General features: G+C 39.9%; 1 protein-coding gene across 1 annotated transcript; it reads right to left on the bottom strand.

Moving 5' to 3' along the window:
* Positions 1-3,987: 3,987 nt before the first annotated feature.
* Positions 3,988-17,652, bottom strand: INHBA (inhibin subunit beta A). The gene is made up of 2 exons (XM_050892752.1): positions 16,997-17,652; positions 3,988-5,954 (listed from the first exon to the last, which is right to left on the bottom strand). The coding sequence occupies exons 1-2, from the start codon at positions 17,382-17,384 to the stop codon at positions 5,068-5,070; spliced, it is 1,275 nt and encodes a 424-aa protein (XP_050748709.1). The 5' UTR covers positions 17,385-17,652; the 3' UTR covers positions 3,988-5,067.
* Between the last annotated feature and the right edge of the window lie 8,413 nt (positions 17,653-26,065).

Genomic DNA, 26,065 nt, shown 5'->3' with positions numbered 1-26,065 from the left:
CTGTTTTGAAAGTATTTAAATACAAAGAAACCCATTGAGAATTAACACAGATTCACTATATCTCAAAAAATAAATAGCTATATAACCCAGAAGTGTTGTTTGTTTCTGCCCGTGAAAATGTTGCTTATAGTTGTTCACTAAAGGTCAAATTATGATTTTATTTACTCGTACTGAAAATCTTTTTACTCCACATGTAATGCAGTGAGAGCAGATGGAGAGTAAAGCTTTTTTCAGTGTAAGGAAAGTGATTAGCATCTGATTCTTATACTGATGCACAATGAGGTTTAACTTAAAGAACTTAATCATTTCCATCACATCTCTTCTACCTACACTCCAGAAATAGATTTTGCTCACTTTATTGATGTTGACTGGTAACTTTCTAGGAAAGGAGACCCTCTGAAATCAACAGCATTGCTTACAGAGTAAGGCACTATTCCACACGAGTAACTATAGTCCATAAAAATTTTCATTTTACACATAGACTTTACAGATGCCTGAACTTCTCTACCTCAGAGATATTGCTGCTAGCCTCTACGTGGCCTTGTGGTGTCACAGTTAAATGAACTTGATGGCTTAAATCGCAACTAAATAAAAAAAAGGAGGTATATATAACGGAGTCCTACTTTGCAATGATTTGGCAAGAGACTGTTTCTATTGAAGTCAATGACAAAACTCCCATTTCATTCAGTTCTACAGTTTTGGGCCCTAGATCGGTATTCTGCTGTGACATATGAGTGCAGAATAATTATAAGCATCTGTAAGCATTTCCTTTTGCTAAACTCCAAGAATACAAATACATTCAGCCCTCCCAAAGAAACATCTTAACGTGCACTTCTGCCAGTTTCTTAGGCCTTGTATCCAGTGAGCATCTGACATGGAGAGGGGGAAAGACAACCAAATGTGGTCAACTGTGAAGCAAGAAGATTGTGGAGGTACTAAACAAATACATTTCTGTGATTAAATATATACTGAAAATACATTTTCAATATAAACAGGAAGTAGGTTATATGGAAAGGAATGTGTTAGTAGTTAAAAGCCTCTTTTTTTTTGGTATAGTCATACCTGAAAGGAGAAGTAATTTTTGAGACTGCATGCCCTTGAACAACTCTTTTAAATATGGTAACAATTTCTAATGCTATTTTAAGTGCATGCAGATTTAATTAAATCTAATTATCAGGGATGGGGTGTTTTGCTGGAATCAGTCAGTCTTGATTAACATCCCGATTTCTTATTTTATTTTATCATATAGTTTTTCATTTCCCCCTACTTTAAATAACTCTGACCACAAATCAAAACCCCATGACTGAATCTAGAGATTGGAGGGAGAAACCTTTAAAATTTGTGACTAGTATACACACACAAATGAAAGCTAAAAAGCAGGGCTTAGGAACAGTTACTTCTTGATTTGAAAACCTTCTTCTGTTTTTGGTGTATCTATCATGAAACATGCTCACCACATCTAAAATCCTATTTTCTTTCCTCACTTGGAAGTTGTCTCAGGCTAGTTTCATGTTTTCCAGGGCCACTCCCCATTCACCACATAAAAGTTGGTATCAAACTGAGCATCAGACTTCTTTCAAAAGGCTATTTTTGCTTTGGCCAGGAAAACTGTGAGCCTAAACTTACTTTGCTTGCAGCCAATGGGAGTTTTGCCATTGTAATTTAGAGGAAGGTGCTGGGATTTCACTTCTCCAATGGTCTCTAACTAATCACACTTGAGAATAATTTTTACCAGCGTGAGCCATCTCACCTGCTTCCCTTGCCACTATGTTCAGAGATCAACCATGATGCAAGCAGCCTGGTTTAAATGATTGAATTAAACAATGTTGGGTATGGTGCCATTCATTCAAAATCCTTTCTCTCCCTTCACACTGCCCACAGCAAAAGGAACCCGTGATTCACCCTGGCTTACCTTTACTCATGTAAGTAGTTTTACTACTCTTGTAAGGAGACCAGTAGATGTCAAAGAGTCTGTTGACATGAGTAGGGGTTCTGGGACAATATGCATCCAATTTTAAGGCCAAGTCTAAAGCCCAGTGAAATAAAAGATACTCTCCTCAACAACTGTCACAGACTATGTCCCTGCTCCTGCTGTTCCAGAGCCTGGCTCTACTTCTAGAAAAATCAACAGTAATTCTGCCACTTGCTTCAAATGAAGCAGGGTCAGGAACTTGGTTTAAGTTATAAAGATAAATTAGTTGTGCATCTTTTTTTTTTTTTTTTTTTTTTTTTTTAATTTTCCTACTAGCATTTGGTATCCCTCCCTTCCCCCAGGAAGAAAACACAAAAAACCCAACAAACTTCTGCAAATAATTTAAATCAGAAAGCCTTGATATTTTACAGAATACTTTAGTGACAAATTTAGTGTTTATCCAATTGTTATAATTTTTAAAATTTTTTTTTTTTTTGCAAATTGCAAACAAGTCTGTAAAAAAATGCATTGTATAAAAAGTACATAAATGTATAACCCATTAGCTGTACTATGCAATCTAAATACTGTGGAATAAATTAGATGATAGAAGACTTAGCTATAAGCATGTATGTTGATATCTATTCAACGGAGGAAAGGGCTTTTTTTTTCTTTTTCTTTTTTCTTTTTTTTTCCTTTTTTTTTTTTAAATCTCTATTGATACGTACAAATGCAGACATGCGCCCCTGCGCACATACATATGCAAACACAGAGAACACCCACGCACACATGCACACACAAACAGTTTTGGCTGACAAAAAATGAAGGCCCTGATTACACTGTTTAAACATGGTTCTTGCCATGAAGGTGCTAACACGCTATCCCTAGCCAATGTGACCAGGTTAAATTGTGCTATCATTTTTTCTTTTTTTTTTAAATTTTTCTTTACAGACTGTGCTCTCAACAGGGTGGGGAGCCATGTTAGTGCTTCTTTCCATGAGAGGCGTTTTGAAGCCTGTCCTGTCAGAAGGCAGCTAACAGGGGCTTGGTCCTGCAAACCTGTGAGAGTCTGAAGCTTCAGGCTCAGGGTTATCAAACTCAGTGTAAACAGGGCCTAAAGGTTTCTCCCATTCCCTCTAATCATCTCCCCCTACCCAAAGACAAATGTTGTAACTTTAACATTCTTTTAAATATGACAGCGATAGAATTTTTTTTAAAAAACTATCTACCTATGCCCTATGGGTTGGACCCTTCAGGTTAGGTGTTGACACTGAAAATTAGGTCTTACAGGTAACGCACAAACCCATTAAGGGTTGTCATGCTAGAGGGTGGTGGTTGAGACAGCCAGTCTTTCACCGAAGACTGCATTTCAAACAGAAATCCTACCACAACTGCCATTTTCTCTATATTTGCAGGGGTGATGGTGGGCAGGGCCCAAAGCTGCTTGCAATTTTACATCAAGACTTTCTAAGTGTACACCAGCACTTTAGGTTTCTCTCACACAAATACCATTTTGAATGTGTAGCCTCCCACTTGGTAGTAACAAACAATCTTTTAACATACTGTGCTTTGCACACAAACATTCATTGTTTTAAGAACATTAAAGTGAAGCCAGAAGTGCTTATACCTTGTGTATACATACATATATACATACAGAAATATATACATATATATATGTATATCCCTTGTATAAAGTTGTTTCCCAACAATGCACAGTTGCTGTGCATTAAGGACAAGTCTTAGTGTTGTACATGCGAAAGAGTACAATTATGCTTAGATGGACCTTGGATCCGAGCACCTGGTATCCAAATCCCAGGGCTTTTCTGGGCTTACTTCAAATGGCAATTTTCTGTTGAGGGCACTATTTGAATTTAACTGGTTAACAGATATTCTAGCCTGAATGTAATCAACCCACTGGCCCTTAATTTAAGCCCTAACTTACTACAGATGAATGGTACCAACCACAAACAGATTTTTTAGAGGCTCGCACAAATGTCTTTGGTGTATGTGTCTATTCATTTTAAGGTACAAAATAATAATAATTATTATAATAATAAAAATAGCTATTTTGTGTGCTGTAGCAGTTCTTGTATAGCTCACAATAAGTGCAGCTCTCAACCCCTCCCACACCCAACCACCCTCCCTTGCAAATATTTGTTAAATAAGGATTAGACAGGTCAGACACCATTGTAGTGCAAATAGTAAACGATTAAAAATATTTTTTTACAAAATATAGAAATGTTTGGCTCCAGTAACTGGACAAACATGTTCCTTTCAAGTATCTCTCACTGAAGAATTTTTTTTTTAAAACAAGTTACTTCCATTTAAAAAAAAGTCTTTCTGTTTTTTTTTTCTTTCTCTCGTAGGTAAACAGTTTCAAACCAACTAGGTTGCATAGTTCTAACGTTGTAAGCACCTTTACAAAATGTAACTTTTATTCTTTCATTCGTTGTTTTTTTTATTCTGTTTTTTTCTTCATTTTTCTTTTTTCCTTTTTTCTTTTTTTTTTGTAAATGTAGTGCAGAAGATGAAGGTGTATACACCTGCACAATATTGTCCCTTTACCAATGTTAAGTGTATGTATGTGTATAGTGTCTGTATGTATAGAGATATGTATATAAATACATAGCCATATATATATACACACAAACACTACACACCTACTCAGTTCCTCAGTAAATTTGGGGGGAAAGTGCCAGTGAATGTAGTGTTCATACACATGGCTTTTCAAGGAATTTCAGTGACATTTTGGACTTAGTCCAAATTGCTGCAGGTTAGATGAGCTGCTACCACGGCTTGAACTTGATGCGTAACTAAGGGAGGGAACATAACTCCCCTAGTAGTAACTAATGTTTAGCATACTATGTAATAAGATAAGGAGCATACTCAAAGGAAGGGGAAATCCCCAACCCATACCGCCATTCAGACGTATCTCATTCAAGCCCGGGTTCATGAAGCTTTCTTCCTTTTTATAGCTGAAGTCTTTTCTGATCCTCCATAAGTTTTTTTTTTTTCTCTTTTCTCTCTCTCTTTTGTTTTTGATTTTATTTCCGATGATTGTTTCATTCAAAAAAGGTTATACTATGTCCGATCTTTCCTCTTCTTGAGCTGTTGATACATTTTCTTCTCAATGAGAAGGGTCTTGCGCACACATGCGTCTATGAACAGCCACACTCCTCCACAATCATATTCTGTATGTCTTTCTTAATGATGTTCTGGCCATCATCATAGTAGAGCATGGACATGGGCCGCAGCTTGGTGGGCACGCAACATGACTTGAGGTTGGCAAAGGGGCTATGGCCCCGCATGCGGTAATGGTTGATGACAGTGGAGTGGAAAGATAACGATGAACCAGATGTGCCTGCTATATGGCTGGGGCACTCTCCTTCGCAGTAGTTGGCGTGATAACCTGTAGGTGCAATGATCCAGTCACTCCATCCTATGTCCTTGAAGCTGACAAAGAACTGCTTCTTGCAGCAGATGTTGACTTTGCCGTCACACTCCAGGCCTCGTCTCCGCCGCCTGTGCTGGCGGTCCTCTGAGTGCCGGGCAAGCATCATCAGGAAGGGCCGATGTGATTGCTCCTTCTCCTCTTCTCCTGTGAATTCTCCAGCTTCCTTTTCTTTCCCTTCCCCATCATCTTCCTTTTTCTTCTTCTTGCCCAGTAGCACCAGGCTGGCTCCAGTCTCTTGGCACAGGTCACAGGCAATCCGCACATCTAAAGAGCTCTTGCCTTGGTCCAGGAGTCTCTGGACACTGCTGGAGACAGGAAAGATGTGCCAAGTGCTCTTACGGGTGTCCACTGCCTTTTCCGAAATCAAAGTCTCACTCCTTTCACCTTTCAGCCCCCCGTCCTCCATATCTTCTGCTCCTTCAGAATTGCCTTTTGGCTGCCGCTGCTGTTGAAACAGGCGGATGGTGACTTTTGTCCTGCTCCGATTGGCCTTGGAGACCTTCAGGAAGAGCCACACTTCAGCATGTTCCACCACTGATAATTCACTGCCTTCCTTGGAAATCTCAAAGTGCAACATTTTCTTGGCTGTGCCTGATTTGGTAAATGGAAATAGACAGGAAGAACTTGTTAGTATGTCTGCTTGCATTCTGTTAAAAAGAATTCTGTTACTGTCGCCACAGGCATGAAGTTCCCTAGGTTTCCTACTTGGCTTTTAAAATTTTTATGATTCTTCTGTTCTAACCTTCCTTCACCTCATCCCCTCCTCAGTTTGCCTTTTGTGAAAATTCTCTCCTTAGAAAAGTATTTCTTTGCCTGTTGTTTTCCATTATCATATTTTAACCAAAGCATTTTGTTATAGTAATGATGTAGTCATTTATGTAAAGCATCTCATGGCAAATAAGCATCAGTAGCTACACTAAGATTCCATTTGCCTAAGCTGTCTTCGTGATCACTGTTAGCAGAAAGGCAAAAATGCTTTTGTGACGACAGTCCATGACTATATGTACCATGCACGTAGAAATCTGCACCTAATAGCTAAAGTTAGAGAGTGAGTTCCAGCCCTGCCAATTCTTTGGCAATACTTTGGAAATTATGTGGGAACGAGGTCTGCCCTTTCTCCCTCCATAAAATGCCATTCTTCATATGCATCTTAAAATGAGCTGTAAATGTCAATTGTTTCAAAAACAAAGAATTACTAAAATATGAGCCTCAGCTTTGAGAGGTTTGCAGAGTTATATTGTAAAGAATTGCAGAATTGCAGCAGGCAGACTCTTCATCCTGTGAGATGTTAGCTGTAGATCCTGTTCTTAATTTAACACACTGTACTCGCTGTGATTATAGTAATGGTGAATACACTGAGAAATGAGCTAAAGAACTGTATAATTATGGGGATGGTTCTCTGGCATAATTGTATCAACTTGCTGAGATGTCATGATGATGATTATGATGGTGAGGGGGTGTTTCTCTGATACAGAGCTCATATCCCTGGCAGAAGTTGGAATGAATAATGAGAGCTGTTTAATGATTTGATCACTAGAGCATGAAAAAGTTAAGAGAGAATGAATTAGCTGGGGGGGTGGCATTATTTTTTTAAGAGAGGTACTTTTCTATTTTCTTGACAAAAGAAAAAGCCATGTTGGCATCTTTTGTTCTTTCTCAGCATGGAGGCCAGGATGGACTGGGGTCACAGATTTGAAATGCACAGATATCTGACCTTAGTGAGACAGAAACAGTATTCATAATTATCAATTTGTCACTGATATTATTCTTGAGCTACCCACAGTTGTTGACCCAATTCTCTGTGCAGTGGTTCTGCTTGTCAGGGAACCAGAACTTTGCACCCTAAAAAGGGCAAGTGGTGATCAAAACTGAAGTGCTTGGACGCATACAGGAAAAATTGCTCTCATGGCCACAAGGCTCTCCTCCTTGCTTCCCATTGCCACTGAACTCCACTAGTACAGGCTCCCTGACCATCTCCCTGCTCCTCTGTTCTCAGGTGAGACAGAAGTGGGGCAAAATCACAAGAGACATCTATCCCATATTCACTTGCAAATTCAAGAGTTCCTGGTTTCTAAAGTCTGTAGGCAGGCTGTGCTGCCCTTTGAGCTACCTGGTGCTTTCGTTCTCTGTGAAGTCCTGGCACTGACACATTCAGCTTTCCCTGGTGACATTCCCAGGTCAAAGAGACAGACGTTTCTGAATTACAGTGGCCAAAGGGCACAGCGTTTTGTTTTTGTTTTCCCTCTAAGTGAGAGTGTGAAATTGTAGACTTTAACTGTCACTGAGATAGGGGAACACATGGTTTGTGTTAACTGCTTCTCACAGACTTTGCTGATGCCAGTCTCCAAAGTGAGTTACATTAATTTCTCAGGGAGATACATGAACCAGTGGAACTGTGCCTTAGAGAAGGAAGTGGCTTATAGAAAAGACAAAGCAAGCTGACCAGTACTGTGAGGCATGGTGGAGTTACTGTTTTTCTATTATTTTTTAAATAAGATTAATTCAATAATGACTGAAAGTTCATTAGTCAGCTGTTACCAGCTAACACCATTTTTTTCCATTCTGGAAATGAAACTACGGCAAAGCTGCCAGCTGTTTTGGAGCAGAGGGCAGGTGATAGGCATTAATCCCACTCCTGCCCGGGTTTCAGAGCATGAGGAGATGTACAATGACACTCCTCCAGTCCAAAGGAATTCTGGTCCAAGAGGCTGGTTGCCTTGTACATAGGGATGTTATAAAGAGTGTTCTCTACGAGAATGGATACTTCTAAGGCCTGTGAGGATCATCCATCCAGCCTGTGGTTTCATTCCCCCCGACTCTCTTTTCTAAAGCAAGCTTCTAACTTCAGCATATCACTTTCCTTGGCACAGTCCCGATAAATCCTTTCTGAGGGGGACAGGGGCTTCAGGGGAACCTGAAGGCAGGTGACCTGCCAGGAGTGGGTTGCTGCCTCCAAGACTGTCCATCCAACCTCTTCCGCTTTCTGTCCCTACCCAAGGAAACCTTGGGGGAAAAAGGTGGTTTAGACCAAGCTGCAGAAAGTGTTCTGGCACCAGCAGCCTCTTCCCAGCTGCTCTCTTTCCCCAGAGCTCACCACAGACTGGTGCGGAGAATAGGCATATATTGCTGGGAAGCGCAAAACTTATTCTGTGTTCCTGAGATACCAAGCTGGGCACAGACCGCATTTCTGGTGCTAGGAGGGATCCTGTGCATGAGCAGATCAGCTGTGCTGGACATGAACATGGAAAACTGGCCCAGTCGTGCTCTGAAGAAAGCAGCTGTGGTGTGCAGACCTGGCTCAACAGGGGAAGAAGCTGTATGGCCCATCTGATCAGAAAAGCCAGACAGCCCTGCATTACAGAATAACCTAGTGCTGTTAAGTGCTAATGCGTGATATTCCACATTCTGTTATTTCCATGCTAGTGGGAGTTGAAAATAGTTACGAAGTGACATATCTCCAACAGTAGATATTCATGTTACCTTATGCACTGGCCAGAAGTGTAGCAACCAGTCTTTTTGACAGATATTACATGAAAGAAACAGGACCTCAAGAACTCTCTTAATTAGTTTTTCGTATGCTCCTGCATGCGTGAAAGTTGAATTCTTCCTCATTACTAAAAATATTAGAATAGTACGGTGAAAGTACCCCAGTACTTGCTTTTTCTTCACTTGAGGGAAGTAAGCTTGAGCAAGGTAGTATAAGACATGTCCTTATACAGGGATAACAGCCTCCCTGTAGGTTGTTAGCTACAATAACAGCCTCTCTGGATGTGGTTAGCTACATTTTCACACACAAATGGTCGATTCAGATTCTAAAGAAAAAAGATGCAGGAAGCTTATATGAGCCTAGTATTTCTGGACGAAACAAAATCTTGAGTCCTCAAACCTGCATAGCTAATAAAAGGTCTTATAGCAATTAAAAAAACCTTTCCCTTCCACAGATCTTTTTAGAAGGAGACTGGGAATGGTACAAAGTTGGGGATAAAAAGCATGCTTTCACATTAGGAAAAAACGAAGCTTTTCTGAATTCTCTCCACATTCACAACTAGTTTGTTACGATCACACAGCACAAATGGTATGAATCCTGCAGTCTTTACGAGGTCACTATACTCAGGCAAGCTTATTTTGAAATCAGAGTTTGGCCTGTGCTAAAACTGAATTGAGATCTCTGGATCTGGCTTATTATGATTACACATTCACTTTATAACAGGATCTTTACTTCCAAAAGGTTCGGTGCTACAATAAAATAAATTCTTCAAGTGTTCTGAGACAAAAAAATCGCTGTATTTCATTTTCTCCAAATATTGCTTAGGGATTTAGCAGTCTTTCCTTTTTGGTCTGTTAATGACCAAGTTCAAAGCTTTGGAAATATATACTGTTCATCTAACTGAAAGTAAAAAGGAGACCTTCCTGAAAGTTGGGGATGGTATCACTTCTATAATTACACTTTGTTTGTCCTCTTGTCCTGCCTTTTCATCTGCCACAGCTGATTTGCAAGGGTCTTTTTCCATTTCTAATCATCCTGCTCCTCCTGCCTGACTCCTGTGGAAAGACCCACAGCCCAACAGTGGTAATGCCTTCATCACTTCCATGCTCATATAAACGGCAATGTCAACAGCCTGGATTGTTATCATAGCAGAAAGCAGCTGAAAAAGGAGATGAGGGATTACTCTGGGCCCCCTTTGATTGCTTTTCCTCATCTCCCCTTCCCAAAGCCTTGGAGAGGCCACCTCTCTGCTTTACCCCTAAGCAAAGTCCCTTCCAGGAAGAGGGCTGTGACGCCGAGGGACCAGTCTAGCAGCGCGAGTGACACCGTCAAATGCTGTGAGAAATGGTTAAAAATACAAGCCCTAAGAAGTACTGCATATATGGGAAAAGGTTTAATGGAAGGAGTTACTGAATGGAAAGAAAGTGTAGCATCAGTATATATAGCATGAGAGTTTGCTCGTGTCTGTTTTTCTCTTCAGTGGTGCTTGCACACCTTTTTAGGAGAGAAACCTGAACATGCAAGCAGAGGAGCGCCTGCACAGGTACCCTCCTCTCCACCTCCGGAAGGGCTGTTCAGGGCTCACGCATGGGACTCTGCGCTTGGTACCTGCTCCCAAGCAGCTCTTGGTGACGGGCGCGGCGCAGGAGAGCGTGGAGGGATTGGCAGAGCCCCTGCGGGCCTAGGTGCGGGGGGACCGGTGGGGGCAGCCCTGCGTGGGGTAGCTGGTGCTGGGCTCACAGCAGGAGCCTGCGGCTCCAGCGCGCTCTTCCTCTGAGGCTAAGGATCCTTCCTTCAGTATTGCTGGCTTTAACTATGCAGTTGAAGCTCATTTATTTGCAATTTGCAGTGGGATTCAAGATTGAGCCCTGTTAGTTCAGGCTATGTACATATACTAGGTAGGGTCTACGCTATACAATTAAGAGGATCTTTTTTTGAGTAAAAAGCTAAGATACTTAAAATGACTTTTTTTTTTTAAACCATATGCTGTTAAATGATTAAGGCTGTTTTCTTCATAATGAAAGTGATTACCCTTTCTGACATTATAATGTGACTTCTTCTTAATTTCTCTTAATACACAGTATTTAAATTTTCCTTTGAAAAATGCTCACTGTGTAAGAAGGTGCTGTTACTTTAAGTTTCCATGCTTCACCGCTGCTTAGTTCTGAACCGTTTTTACGTTATACTGTAAGTGAACTGTTTTTCCATACAAAGCAAGCTTTTTTTTCCTTTTTTAGTTGCTAACTTTACTACTGCCTATGTTTAGATTTGGGGGAATTTGTACTGCGTGCCAATCTGTAATTACATTCAAAAGCATCCTTCTCTTCGCTTCTCATTTCCGTTCCCCAGGAGACAGAAAAAAATAGGTTACTAGAAAGGTTCCTCTAAAGAGAGTGAAGAGAAGAGCATGGTTATTGAGAGATAATTGCTCAAAATGTTTACTAATGAGTGACCACTAGAGTTAGATGAATTGTTCACAGCGTAGAATTTATTCAGTGAATTTAGCACTGTTATCGTCTGGCAGTTATCCCCTAGGCAGACTGATTATTACAAATGCGTTATTACCGCGATTAGACAGTGGCTGTCTCTGTGAATGCATTTCAGCCTATGGATCACTGGCAAACGATTTATTCTAACTATTCATCACCCCTCATATGTGACTGGTCATCCAGGTTGCGTACTTTCGTTCCTGCTCCCTGACTGCCTGACTGTTGCCTCTTACAAAGGGAGGAGCAATTCTGACACAAATAACAAACATGTTATCTTTATGTTCACTCACCCTTTGCTGCCAGCAAAAGGAGATTTTTGTTGTAAGAAAAAATAAACAAAAAAAAAACCCAGGAAAAAGAACTATTCCCCAAGCATTCGTGGGGGAAAAAGCAGCAGCAACCTTATTTAAATACCTTTTCTTGAAAAGTTAACCCAAAGGGGCATTGACGAGGTCATTCAGAATGTGAAATAATTCAGTTCTGGTGAACCTTGACTCTCCTCTGCTATTTTGTTAGGAGGGAAGCACTTTACATCCACAGCCTAGAGTTCTTTCCAAATTGAAAGCCCTTCCCCCACATAGCTTTAAATATTTAGAAACAAAAAAGGTGTTTGTTTGGTTGAAGTTTTTTGTTACTTGATTTTTGCATTTGTGTCTAAAATATCTCAAGCAAAGTTTAGGGTCACTTGCACCAATAACATATTTCAAGGTCAAAACAATACTAAGTCTTTGTCTTTCATAAAAGAAAGAGTAATTTTTTTTTACATACTTGTAATAATTTGTTGTAAATTCTAAAATTAAGTGGATCAGCAGCTGCCAGTCTGTTTTCATTAAAATATTTAATTTCTGTGCACTAAGGCCCAAATCCCAAGCCACTGAAATGAATAACAGAACTTCCAATTGCTTCCAGTAGACTAAGCTTCAATCCTAAATCGATCTTGCAAAGCTCTGTTGCATTAAATGAGAGTGCCTTTTCATACCCGTATAGACATATCTAGATATAAAAACTCCTCAGCATGAATCATTTACACATATGCAGTGTAGATACATCCTGCACACAGGAGAGCACATGAATGCACATACTTATCTGCAGGAGTCTATTCATATTACAATGGTGCAGGTACAGCTACATCGGTATATAAGCATGTCTGCCTTGGCGTACCTGTACATATGGACATACGTGCGCTTATACACACATACAGGCAAATGCATATTCAGATATTCCCAACTGCATTTGCATACAAAACTGTGTGCATGACTGCACACAGAGATGGACACATACAGTACTTTCTGTCTGTCTGTCTCTCAGGTATCTTTTTCTAAACTGGTTCCCACCTTCTCAGATTCGTCTGTGCTTTCTCAAGTTGTTCTCAAACAAACTAACCTCCCTGAATTCGCACATTTTGTTGCAATGAAACAGATTAATACAGAGTGGCTTTCTTCTTCTGGAATTAAGTTGCTTTTATTTGCTAAACTTTAAATCTTTGATATAGTATGCCAAAGAAGGGGGGAAAAAAAAAAAATCAAGGGGAAATAGGCTTGTTTTCTAAAAGCCAAGGAGACTGCATTAAAAAAAGATGTGAGAAAATCAGCTCAGATGATGATTCACGGTCACATTTCTCAGTATTTTGTAAAAAATAATAATGATAATTTCTGATCTCTCTAGATTTCCAGAACTTCTAGCATCCATCAGTTTATCTTTTTCCCCTTTGCCTTTGCCTTTGCCTGTTTCCTTCCTGCATTATTTTACTTGCAGTCTTCCACTCCCGTGAATCTCTGCCTTTTAAATAAACTAGAAGAGAGAAACAAGAGCTCCACTCAGAGAAGCTACAGATAAGCGTAAAGATCTCTGGGATTCAGGATCCAATTAGGTAAAATAAGAGTTTACAGGAAGGTTGCGTTGTGTGGAGCAAAAAGCCTTTGGAGTGTGCCCTCTCGTGGCCATTCTTTATTCAGCACGGATACCTGTACCATTAAATACATTTGCTTTCAAAAGAAAATTGATGAAATGATTTAAAGAGGCATAAGCGACCCATCCTTTTTTTCCTCCTGAACGGCCAGCCTGGCTGTATAGGAGTAGGTATCTTCCTAGGAAAAAGTGTGAGTGTGTAGACACATGTACCTGCACATGAAAGTAAGCATCACATCATCAAGTTAGTTCACCTTGAATTCAGTATGAAGTGATACAAAAAGGCAGAAGCAGTCTAAATAGCTGTCAGTCTTCTCATTTTTTCCTGACAGTTCTCCTAACGATAAGCCTTTGGATTTCAGTATTTCCATCCCGTAATTCCTGTCACCTTCTTGGAGACTCATGTTAGCAACCCATTTCATTGGTAGTTTAGTTGCCAGGATCAAATTCACTTGGCAAAATCCCAGGTCTGCCTAATAAGCTATCTACTTAAAATAATGAAAGAGTTAGTAGCCAACCATATTTTATGAGCATTGGGTATCTCAGTTATAGAACCTGTTGGATTTGCTTGTCACAAAATTATATGACCCCTCTCCTCAAAAGTCTGTTTTTAAGACCTTGAAGTAACCCACAGAGCTCTGGCACAGCTACCCTCATAGCAGAACTAATCGAGGTTAGTAATCTTAGTTTGATATGCAAGTAGAAAATCATTTTCATGTTTTACTTGTAAGAGTGCCAAAGGACAGTAGGGTGCATTTGTAAACTTTTGCCCAATACTCGCGGTCATTAGTTTTGCAGAGATCTGCCTGGATTTGTTAGCTGTGAAAACTACCTGCCAACTATTTTGCTGATTTCCTGGACATAACTACACCTGTGCTTCAGACAAGTTCACTGCATTTAGTTTCCCCTCTAATTGTCTGAAGCCTGTGCTCGTTTGAATTTTGGTCTATTTTAGAAAATAGCAGTCTCAAGCCAGAGCCACGTGCACAGGGCACTGTTTGTTCATTCACTCCATTTCATTGTATGTCTGAGGATACGGCTGATGAAAGATGGAAATACTACTTTTTTATGAAGGCAAGTAGTAAATGTGGCTTCTGAAAGGTAGAGGGAATGGCTGGTTTATGTCAAGTCATACCCAAAGGAACAAAAAGCCTAAAGTCTTATTTCTCTTTCCATAGACCTTTATTTGATACAATGTGAGATGTTTCCATTCATTTTCATTGATTTCCTATTGCCCTCTTTCGAGACAGAGCGAGTTTCACATTAAAAGCAGGAAGAACATTAACCTGACTGTGAGAGGAACATGTTTATTCTCCTGCTTGGTGTTTTAAACTTATCCATACTCTTCCCAGTTCCCACAGAGCGATAAGTGGGGACTGTCCATGTGGCTGTATTCTATTCCTGTCTTTTTAACTCGTAGTTCCTATATGACATGTCACTTGCCTTCTTTTTGCCTCACTTTCCTCAACAGGAAAAATAATACTGCTGTAATATTTGACACACAATACTGCTGGTGCGTGAGTGGAAGAGATCCCAGGTAGAGTTTACTCAAGTTGTTGCAGCATTGGCACCTGTAAAGTGTGATAGATCCTCTGATGTTAGCAAGACACCAAATATGAATGGCTATAGATGAAAAATATGTTTTAGCAGTCTGAAGTTACTCCACAGAGTGGAGTTATCATTTCCATTATAAGCCCAAACACTAGAGCTCCTTTTCTAGGTTGCTAATTGCTCCTCCCTCCTCCCAAATCAAAGCCTAGCAGGTATGGGAAAAAGGACCGGAGCAGCCCTCCTGCCTTGGCTTCCAGGATGGGCTTAGTGTGAAGGTGGAGAACAGCAGCAGGGAAGAAAAGGCATGGGAACACAGCAGATGCCCCCATCCTTCAGCTACACAACTCCATAGCGTAAGTTTTCTTAAATTAATTTGGCTAGCAGTGGTAGGACAACGCTGTGTAAACCAAACTAAAAGTGACGTATTAGTGTTGGGTAGTTGGTGGCGGGGGGGATCGGTGGCTGGACTATTGGCCAGCGTATGGGCAATGGCACGATTTTTGCTGCTCATGTGACCCTGAGAGCCAATGGCTTCAGGAGCCGCCATTGGAGGGTGTTGTACTGAGTAGGCATATATCAAATTCTAAATTCCTTTGTGTCAGAGCTCAGGAGAGACAATAATGTGTTTACAAATGATTGGGACTCACACAGTGAAGAGAAACCGCTGCTCATGCCATATGTGTTTCACTGTGCTCAGAGCGAGCTGCTGAAAACCAGGTGGGGAATCCGACTCATAGATAGCTTAGAGATTTCCTTGCTTTTAAAAACTAATTTCTAAACTAATGTTGAGCTGCCCCTGCTTCTAATGACCACTGGCATTGACACCTTCTGCCTGCTTTCTGAAGTGGAGGGGATGGAAAAACTGAAACCCTGAGCTTTCATACTGGAAGAACTGATAATGTGTATATTGACAAGGACTCCAAAGGCAAGAGCTCCTTGTACAGTTGGAAATCGGACAGCCAGCAGGAATGTCTGCTCTTAAAAGCATGCACACTTCTTGTGCATGGCTTCCCTGCAAACAGAACATCTGAGTCAACAGGTTTTCAGGACTGGAAACTCTGAGTGTTGTCTTAATTGTTTATACTGCTGCAGCAAACTTTTAAACAAAAATGCTTGGAGTTCCTTTGCATACTTTGCCTACCATATGCTGTACCAAACAAAACAATGACATTCTTTTAAAACCGTCTTGGCAACAGGAAAAATGCTTTGGCTAGACAGCATCATAAAAAGTTGCTGTTAGTTAGATGATAGAGTTATTGCAAGATACTGCTATTGATGCATGTATAAACATACTCACATATACTAACAGATATATATGCACATACATATACATTGAATTAAAACGGGTTCTGGTCCTATTCATGTAGGAACAATACAGTAAAGTACAACTTTAGAGCTGTTTCCTATAGGCAGTTGATGTGAGTCTTAAGCCATTAGTTAGTAAATATCTGTATTCTGAGCTCTTACTGTATAAGAGTTAGGGAAAACAGAACTGTGAAAGAGTTCAAAATACACCCTACCAAGGTTGCATTTTTTTGGCAGGAGCGTTTTAGGAACAGAATCTTTTTTTCCAGTATGCAGAAGTCTGCATTACAAATTGGATCAGCTACAGCAAGTTGTCCAGTTCTACTGAAATGATCTGACAGTCCCTGCAACTCTTTATTGCCAAAGATGCTGTGTTAAATAAAAAAAAAACCCAACACAAAAAAGCCCTTTCACTTCTAAAAGTTAAAGTTGCTTCATCTGATTTTATAACTTCCACTATCATTTTTACATGAAAGAGTTGTTTCTCCAGTAGTTTGCAGCTCACTTTCTGTCTTGATAAACTCCCCAAAAGGCTTCAGCCCTTTTTCTTTCACCATCAGCTCTGCAATCCAGTACTTTACTGCAAGTACTCTGGCTTCACAGGCACAGTTTGGAGGACCCTGCTGCAGCCTGACTTTCTGCTCAAGATTGGTTAGAGAGCTTCCTCCCTGTGTGGCTGTCTGTGCTTAACAAGTGTAATCTGTAGCCAAGACTAAGTGAGAAAAATCAAATTCCTTCAGAGTCCTGTCCCCCCCATCCCATTCCTCATTCTCCCTTCCCCCAAGTCTCATCCTACAACCTTGCAGAAAACATTATTGCTGAGGAGAAGAAAAGAAGTTAACTGCAGTTCTGGCACAAAGGATATTTTACAGTTTTGTTTTTCAAGCACTCACCTGATTCCGCAAAAGTGATGATTTCTGAGGTTTGCTCCACAACTTCATTCATTTCGGCTCTTCTTCCAACATCATCCTCTATTTCCACATAACCATCCTCTCCCACCTTTCCCACATGGAGTTTTTTGATGGCATTTAAAAGTGCTGCCTTGGGCACCGGCTGGGTGATATTAGGTCTGTCCCTCAAGTGCAACATGTTCAGTATGTGCTTCTTTACTGCTTCCACCATCTCAGGCTGTGAGCTGGGCACATCCTTTGAGAGCGTGGCGAGGGCACATGATGGACAGTCAGTGACTGAACTGTGCCCCTCGGATCCTGGGGTTGGGGAACTCCTCACTATAATCCAGCAAAGCACCAACAAAAATCCTCTCTTCCAAAGCAAAGGCATCCTGGCAGCAAAAGTTGTTGTGATTCCCTTTTTAAAAGGCCCTGCTTTTCCTCCCCCTTCACGCACAGTTTTTTTGGGGCTGGTTTGTTTTGTTTGTTTGTTTGTTTGTTTTTCCTTCTCTTCAGCAAATTCTCTGGAACAAGAACCAAAAGTTTTCTGTGAAGTTTTGTTTGCAGGTTCCCTCTCTGAATGCAATAAGTGCTGTAGATGTTTGTGGCTGTCAGGGAGAAGAGTTCTGACTCTGTCTCAGAGTAGGAGAGAGACACAGAGAGAGGGAGAGAGAGAGAGAGAGGACGGATTGGCCTAAAGTGAGTGAGTGAATGAGAGAGGGAGGGAGTTTTGTCTGTGAGTAAAGGCTATGATTAGGAAGGGGGAGGAACAGGCAGGCTGGCTTCCTTATGCTCATTGCTCCCCTAACACACACCTCTCTTCAAATATCACTACTCATGGTTTCTGCCCTCCCCCCTTTCTAAAATCTCTTTTCATTCCTGTCAATTTACTCTTTTTTTCTTTTTTTTTCTCTCCATTTGACACTCCTGGCTCCCCCCTGGCTGTCATTCCCCCCCAGCTTTTTTTTTTTTTTTTTTTTTGCTTGCTTGCTTTTTTTTTTGTTTTGTTTGTTTTATTCCTTCAACAGTATCACTGGCTTAACTAAACAGAGGAAACATGAATGAATGAAAAGAGTGAAGCCTTTTATTAACAAGCACCTTGCTTTTGGTCCTGCCTGGTATTGTTAGGGATAGCAGAAGATGTTAAATAGCTTGTGAATGAGATGGGGATGAGGGCAGGGGCTCCAAATATTTTGGGCAGAACATTATTCTGCCTTGACTAGAAGAGTAAAGATCTTTTCTGCTCACTTCTAAATGCTAGAGGTTATCAACACTGGCAAGACATCTGACGGGAGCAAAATAACACTGTTGTTTGGAGGGCTATATAATACATGATACACTCTCCAGCTGCAATATGCAGTCAGGCACTGAAAGCCTAAGCAGGAGTTGGTGTGGCATGTATCTGTGACATGCTAAGGTAGTGCCCTTGCACCAGAAATATCCCTATTTCTGTGCTAGTCTGTGCCTAGAAGTTCTCAGGCAGATATATTTAGGTTTGGGGTTAATCAAGTAATGTCTGAAAAATGCTTTGAAGGTGAAAAGTGTTACATGTCATCTGGCCAAATCATACTCGCTCCTGACTCAGGCAAATCCCTCATCAATGCCAATAATAATTCTGTCTGAGTGAAGGCTGAGTAAGATCTTCTACATTTGGTCCATTGTTATTAGAAGGCACTTTTTGTTTCATTCATTTAAACCACACAGAGCAATCATAATATTAGAATAAGACATCAGGAATGAAAAGCAATGTAAAACACTGCTAGGAGCCGGATTTTCAACCAGTGTTGGTAGACCCTTGCCAGTCTATGGCCATGAGGGATTTGGTCTGCAGTGAAAAGGCATTCCCTGTGTCATTGCCATGGCTTCATGTTGCCTTTACATTCTGTAGCCTCTCCGTCCTGTTCCTTACCTAGCAAGGGTGAAGTTAGCAAACTCCCTCACATTTGAACTTGGTAATGGAAAATGAGAAAACTACAGCTGATGATAGACTCTAACTTTTGAGGTTCTTCCCCTCCAGACTTTAACTTGTACAGATTTTCTTAAAATAGCTTCTGCTTTTTTAGTATTTACCCTCTTTCTTTTCCTTCCTTTCATTCTCTGTCTCACACACCTCTGTCTTCTCAGGTGTGCTTACCTCCTACCCAGCAAATATTCCACTTCCACTATATTACCGTCAACCATTGTATTTTAGTGGAAAGGAGTGATTTATAAATATAAGCATTGTAAGGTCTCTAATTTCCATGAGATTACTACAGGCACATGGGCTGAGAGACAGGCAAGGAATTATAGTTAGAGTAAATGAAACATACAGAAGTAATTGAATAATCAACCAAAGTTTTACAAATGTTATATATTGCAAGTCCTTTTCAATTAAGCTCTTTTATAAGTCTTTCACTGTTATAAGGCATCCACAGTACACCCTCATCTGTGTTTTACTGACCTCAGTTGCTATACTGTTATATACTGTTACACTTACGGGTCTGTCAGCATTATAAACCCTGCAGCCATTCTTATAAACACATCTTTGTAACACAAACCTCACTATAATACATCTAAATTTCTTGGATCTTGTGAACAGCCCAAAGTCTGTTGTAATTATACAAAGTCTGAAAGTCAGCTTGAAATAGAACTAAAAGTTTAATTGGACGAAAAAATAATTTCAGATGAAAATAGGCATTCATGATTAGATGTACTAACAGATGACATAATTAAAGGGGTTATTTATAGTTCTAATATAGCACCTATCCCAACAGTGTCTGATGAAAAGTAAGGGATAGGCATAAGTCAATATAAAATACAGATAAGTATATTTGGATTCTTGCTGTGGGGTATACGTTGCTTGCCATATATAACAGGTACGCTTATCACAGACAATCTCTGTTACATATAGGTATAGCATATTTTACTTGCATGCCATGATGATGACAGATTTAACATTAAAGCACAACTTTCTAAAAACCACTGTTTTCTAAAAGCAAGTCTGCTGATACCGCTGATATATAATTCATTTGTACTTACATGCATACATATATATGTACAAAAATACATAGCGTTTGAATAAATATAGAAATGATGGTTCAGACTCTTTCTATAAAATTACCTGAGCTGCAAAGCTCTGTATATGCATTCATTGAATATAGCCCTAACAGTATGCAACAGCATGCACAGGAATTAAAAGTTTCAATTTTAAAAGAAAAAAGCTAATTTAAAGTTTTACCTCTCTAGTCCTGACTCTCAGAAGGAGACTGCTGTATTGTGCATTAAGAACTGCTGAAGTTCCTCTTTGTGGTATTTATAATGCGAAGCTTTATACTGTACTTCTCATGTGTACACTCACATATAATGTCTGTCAAAAGTAAGTGGGCCGGATCACTGTGCTGGATTGGTTAATCCTGTTACATCAGCAATTGACTGTTTTTCCTGTATGAGACATACTTCTGGTAATTATCTAATGGAAACTCCTAATTGTCTAGCATGACAAAATATCGTGGATTCAACTTGTAGTGGTGATCTCTGTATCCATTTAAAGAATAGAACTTAAAATCAGACTGAAAGCAAACATTATGAGTCAGGAAGACACACTCCAACTTGTTTTATTGCATAGCTAGATATAGATATTATTAGATGTAGATATCACTGATTTAGTTCAAATACAGTATTTGCCAGATACTTAGTTACTAGTTTGCAAATTGTTTTCTTCTTCTTTCATACTTAAGGATATACCAGATAATCTATGTGCAAATTTGAATTCTTTTCAAATTCAGGAAAATTCATTTGATTAAGAATCCTTTTGATGTGGATGAATTTTTTTAATTCATTCTTTGTATAAATATGTCCTTCTGTTAACTTAGGGATCCCTTTAAAGCTCTTAAAAAATGAATCATATTGCTCTTGTCCAGGTCTCCTGGCTTCTTGACGTGCAGATTGCATCACACTATTAAAAACTATTTAGACATCTAAAAATAAGTTACAATGAATGACAGGTCACATTTTTTGCAAGTGTGATATTAACACGTGTGGAATAAAATAAAATGCAATTTTCATTTCAGTTTACATTAATGAAAATCAGAAATAACTGTATGCCAATTAGGCAGTACAAAAGTAATAGATATAAGGTCAAAAGTAAATCCAAAATCCATCTCCTTTCTTAAACACACATAATAGCTGGCTTTATGTGGTACCGTTTATGACAAATGGCATGATCATGCAGTCTTTACTCATTCAAAACACCCACTGATTACCAGAAAATCCCCATCCTTCAGATTTTTTTTTTGGCCTGAATCGTACTTATAATTGTATTTTTATGTCCTTTTGGTAATGTAAGTTTAATCTGTCTTGGAATATGGCTGATCTGGATCAGGGAAGAAAGATTTAAAATTTTCAATTTACAGTGATACCAGTGAGTCCTTATAGCAGCATTGATTCCAACTGATGTGTGTGCTGTATTCACACAACAACTTTGGTAGAATGAGCAAAAAATCAGGAGTTAATGGGCAACATATGACCAGATAGGTTGTTTTGTTTCCCAGGTTTAATATGCATATAATAAGTTTTCAGGCTGTAACATGCTGTGGGTTGAAGCCTCTTGAAACAGGTTTCAGTAGCTTTCCTGCAATCTGACATTGATGGTTCCAGTTGTTACAAAGAACAGCTTTTTTTTTTTGCCTTTTTTTTTTTCCTTAAGGGACAGTGAGAGACATGCTTGAAGAAACAAATAATGAGCAAGCACATACCTAGTTATTTGCAGGACGATATTTTTAACGGGGATCCTAAAACTGAGTTTTGGCAAAGGACTTTTTCAGCATGGAATTCTGTTTTTCTCAGGACCAGACTGAATTTGGTTTTAACTGGCATCCTAAAACTCTTTGAAATTAGTTACATACTGGTAGTGCAGTGACTGTTGTAATTTGGCAGCAGACATATGCTCAGCAAGAGATCTTGTATTGCATTGGTTTTACAGAGAGTGGAAAAATTGCCCTGAAAGTAAGAGTTATCTTCTCCTTGGACTCAGAGTAGCGCGGTGCTCCACTCGCAGCAGCTGGTGCGATGGCTGCTGACCATCACACCCCTACTGATGCAGCACCCAGCCGGTCCGTAGCTTCTCCCACAAGTGGCAGTGGGTCAGAGAATTCCCAGTGCGAAAGTGTGTGGTCTGTGACAAAAAGAGAAGGCTACCGAGTGAAGCACAGCAAACATGTATGTGATTTATAGTGCAGGATAACTTCTGAAAGGAGATTAGGAGAAGTGAAAAGCATTATTCATTTCAGAGCATGCTCCTTATTGCCTCAGGGAATTTGTGTATAGCTTTACCAAAGGCCTAATGAAAGCTTTACTCAGTGACTAATTTTTTTTCACACCTATTTCTCTCTTTATAAATATTTTTCTCCCCACCCCTCCACTTCTTTTCATTTTGTTGAACACAGCAACACCTGCTGGCAGTGGTCCGGGAGTACTGCTGGAAAGACCCACTGATCTAACTCTTCAGACCAGCTGCCATTAAGCACTGCCAAGCCATATTAATGAGCTGCCTCTATTTTTACCCCTTCCTGCCAGAAAGGGCAATTGCTCTTGGGAAGGACTGTAGCTGTTTTTTTTCTTTCTTTCTTTTTTCTGGCAGCTTCAGAATCCAGATAATCATTGTTCATTTAGTGAAGTTGGTATTTCTAACTTAAATTCTGATACCGCTGATTGAGACCACATAAAACATCGGAGTGATGCTGAGCCTATCTTGCTGACTTGCAGGCATATTTTAGTTCCCTGCTGGATCAGAAATAATTAAAGGAATGGGACTGAGAGCAAAAAGTTAATATTCCAGCAACCTCTCTCTTTTTTTCCCTAATTGTGGATTTTATCTTACAAACCATTTTAAAAAATGGCCCAATGCCACTTCATTATTCACCTAGCGGAGATTGTGTCATTTACTGGCTATTTTGGAATCCTGAATTGCACATAACAGTATTTGTGCGTCTCCATTCCTGCTTTGAAGAGCAGTCACTAGAAAACACATTGGTACAGATTTCTGTGCAAATCAGCTGGAATCTCACTTTGTTGTACCTTATTTTACTGTAATAGCAAGAAAAGATATGCCAGAAACTCATATTTAGAAGTTTTATGTTTCTACTTTTATGTAAGTGGACCAATTAAGGCCAGTCTTGCTGTTGCTGCTAACTCTATTGCTTATGTGCTATTTAGAGGGGCCAGTGATTTCAATCATAATCAGTGAGCTGGTCAAAAAATAAAGTTCATCTGAGGATAAGAACTCGGTCTAGAGGGTGGGGTAAAGAATAGCTTTCAAGTTCTTGCCCTTTTTTTTTAATACTGATGGATGACACTTTTTGCAAGGGGGCAGGATAAGTATAAATATTCTGTTTTAAGAGAATCTTATATAAAGTCAATCTGACTAAGAGAAGCAAGTATGTTAATTTTCTTTCTAAACTATACCTATGTATTCTGCCATGTCATTCATTGATCTTTCTTCTTGCCAACTCATGGAACAGTGAGCTGTTTCTTTAACAGGGATATTTTTATGTCGATGTTATTTTAGCATATGTATTGCCATTTTACGCTTAAAAATAAAAACCAGGAGATATGAATATATAAGCCAGGTGACACAGATGATGTTATTAGTGTGATGTGATATGACACAAATGTGTTCTATAATCAGAGCTTGTTCAAAACTTTGTGTTTGGGGGAAAACCTATTTACAAAGAGAATTTTCTTGAATTTATAGAGAGTATGGAGTTAAGTTATAACTGTAGAGGGTAGTCCAAAGACCTAAAGTTGTTCACACAGCTTGTTCATTTGACAGGTGATTTTTCAGTACATTACTGGAAAGGTCATTTTTTTCTTGAGAAACAGCTCTGTAATGTGTAAAATGTCTTGAGTGATGCTGTCTTCAAAGATATTTCCAGAGGTTATGATTAGAGTCACATCAATGATTTAAACCACACAGGGAGGGAGCCCCAGATGACAGATCCTATTTGGTTCCAAGTAGGGTGAAAAATTTATGGCTAAAGTTGGAGCAGCATTTAACATTTATAGGTGAATTAAAGCTGTCATTGAAAGGTAGATTCCACTAAATTAATTTGCATGCTGTTGAAAACTTCGACTTGCACAAAGCATACATCAAAATAATTCTTTATGTAATTGTACTTCGATCAGTGGAGTTTTATCAAGGATATATTTAGGCCAGCTGCAAAATAATGGGGAATAGTTTTATTTCTCTGACAAGCCCTGAATTCTCTGTTCTGTGTTCCTTTTACTACAGTTAGTCAAATCACAGCACACACAACGGTGTAAGTACAGACTCCTGTTATCTTTTAGCTTTTAGGGCCAATTCTCGATGCCGCTGAAGTTAGTGCTGACTGTGGGAGCAGAAGTCAGCTGAATCAAGCTTTGACTCTAAAGGTTAATATTAACCATTGGTGGATGGAAAGAGAAACAAAAAATCGGGTCTTAGATAAAAGCTGTTCAGATGATTATTCACTGATGTAATTCCCAAAGTAATATTGCCTGTGGATTTTAGAAAGATTTACAGCTCTGTTTGCAAGAGGAGGGCTGGACCCATAGTTAATGTAAATGCGGATAACCCTCCTGACTTGAGAGACTGGGTTACATCAGTAGAAGATCTGATCTAAATTCTTTTTTTTTTATTTAACTTCTTTGTATTAATGTCTGGTTTTTGGCTTTTCCTTTTAAAAACAGATCCCAGTTTTCGTATTGTAAGAAAGGTCCAATTTCATCTTGTTTCAGCTGCCTCGATGATGGGGATACATTTTGCCTATAATGTTTTGATTACTTCTAAATCTGCTGACGTGTGGGAGGGAATTGAATGAAGCTCGTAAGCTTGCCACTTTCGTTGAGCTGAACTCAACAAGAGGTTACGCTGGCAAATCTTCCAAGGTAGTCATCATGCACAGGCCATTGGGAAAAGCTGCAGTGTCACACATTGACAGATATTCCCTCTCTGTGAGAGTGGCCAGCAGAGAATTGGCATAAGTGAAATACTGAGGACACCAACAAGTGGCTTAAAAAGGAAACATTGATCTTGTGCACCATTGCTGCTTTGTCCATTGTGAATCCCATGTGGAGCAAATCACTGTGGGTAAGTAAATACGTCCTGCAGTGAAAATGGTAAGGGGAAGCCTGACTGCTTACAACTGTTTACTGAATAGAGTATTAGATGGGGACCCAGGAAATCTGGATTCTCTGGCTCTGCCCTTGACTGCTGAAGACAAGTACCTCATCTCCCCATCTGTAAAATTGAAAGAATCAAGATCTGTTCTAAGATCTGTGGGTCAGAAACAAGCCCTTGCTGTTGTTTGGTTTCTCATGACCCTTTGGGATCTGAATGAAAGAAGCCATAAGAAGAGGCAGGGTGCGGGTGAGAGCACAGGCACCAGCTGAGCTTGTCTGACATCAAGCTGAGTGTCAGTGCTCCCCATCCATTCTACCTTTCCTTGGTACCACCTTGGTACCGTCTTGGCACCACCTTTCCTTGGTGTCCTTCAGTGCTGCTTTCTGAGGCACCGGTGAGCTTCTAGGAGAGGCGGTTTCTAGCCCTGCATCACACAGGAGGACCTGCTGGGGCTCTCCCAGGAGCGAGCATGAACAAGTATCTGTGTCTTCACTGAAAATCTCAATCCAGCATTTTTGCCATTAACCACCCAATTCAGAAGCTCCTTGACTTAACATGATGTCCAGCTAAAGCACATAATGTGCAGTGAGCAATGCCATGCTGTATTCTTACTGCCAGCACTGGTTTTCATGTTGGTTATTTAAAATAATGTTTGGACTCATGTCCAATACAGACATGGATTACCTCTGAGGGTTGGGTTGGGGTTCAGTGATTATTTTCAGGGAAACACAGGAAATTACTGAGAGGATTTCACATATGGGGAGGTGAGGGGAGTAAAATAAACAGTCATCATTTGTCTATGTAATGAAGCTGCCCCCCTTCCCTACACACACACACACACACACTCTCTCTCTCTCTCTCTCTGTTTTAACAAGCACTGGAGGTGACCCTGAGTTTCCAAGTTCAAGTGTAAACCTGCCTAAGTTTCGAGAATT

The sequence above is a fragment of the Gymnogyps californianus genome, chromosome 2, assembly GCF_018139145.2.
Source record: "Gymnogyps californianus isolate 813 chromosome 2, ASM1813914v2, whole genome shotgun sequence".
NCBI lineage: Eukaryota > Metazoa > Chordata > Aves > Accipitriformes > Cathartidae > Gymnogyps > Gymnogyps californianus.
This window is presented reverse-complemented; position numbering and strand designations above follow the sequence as displayed.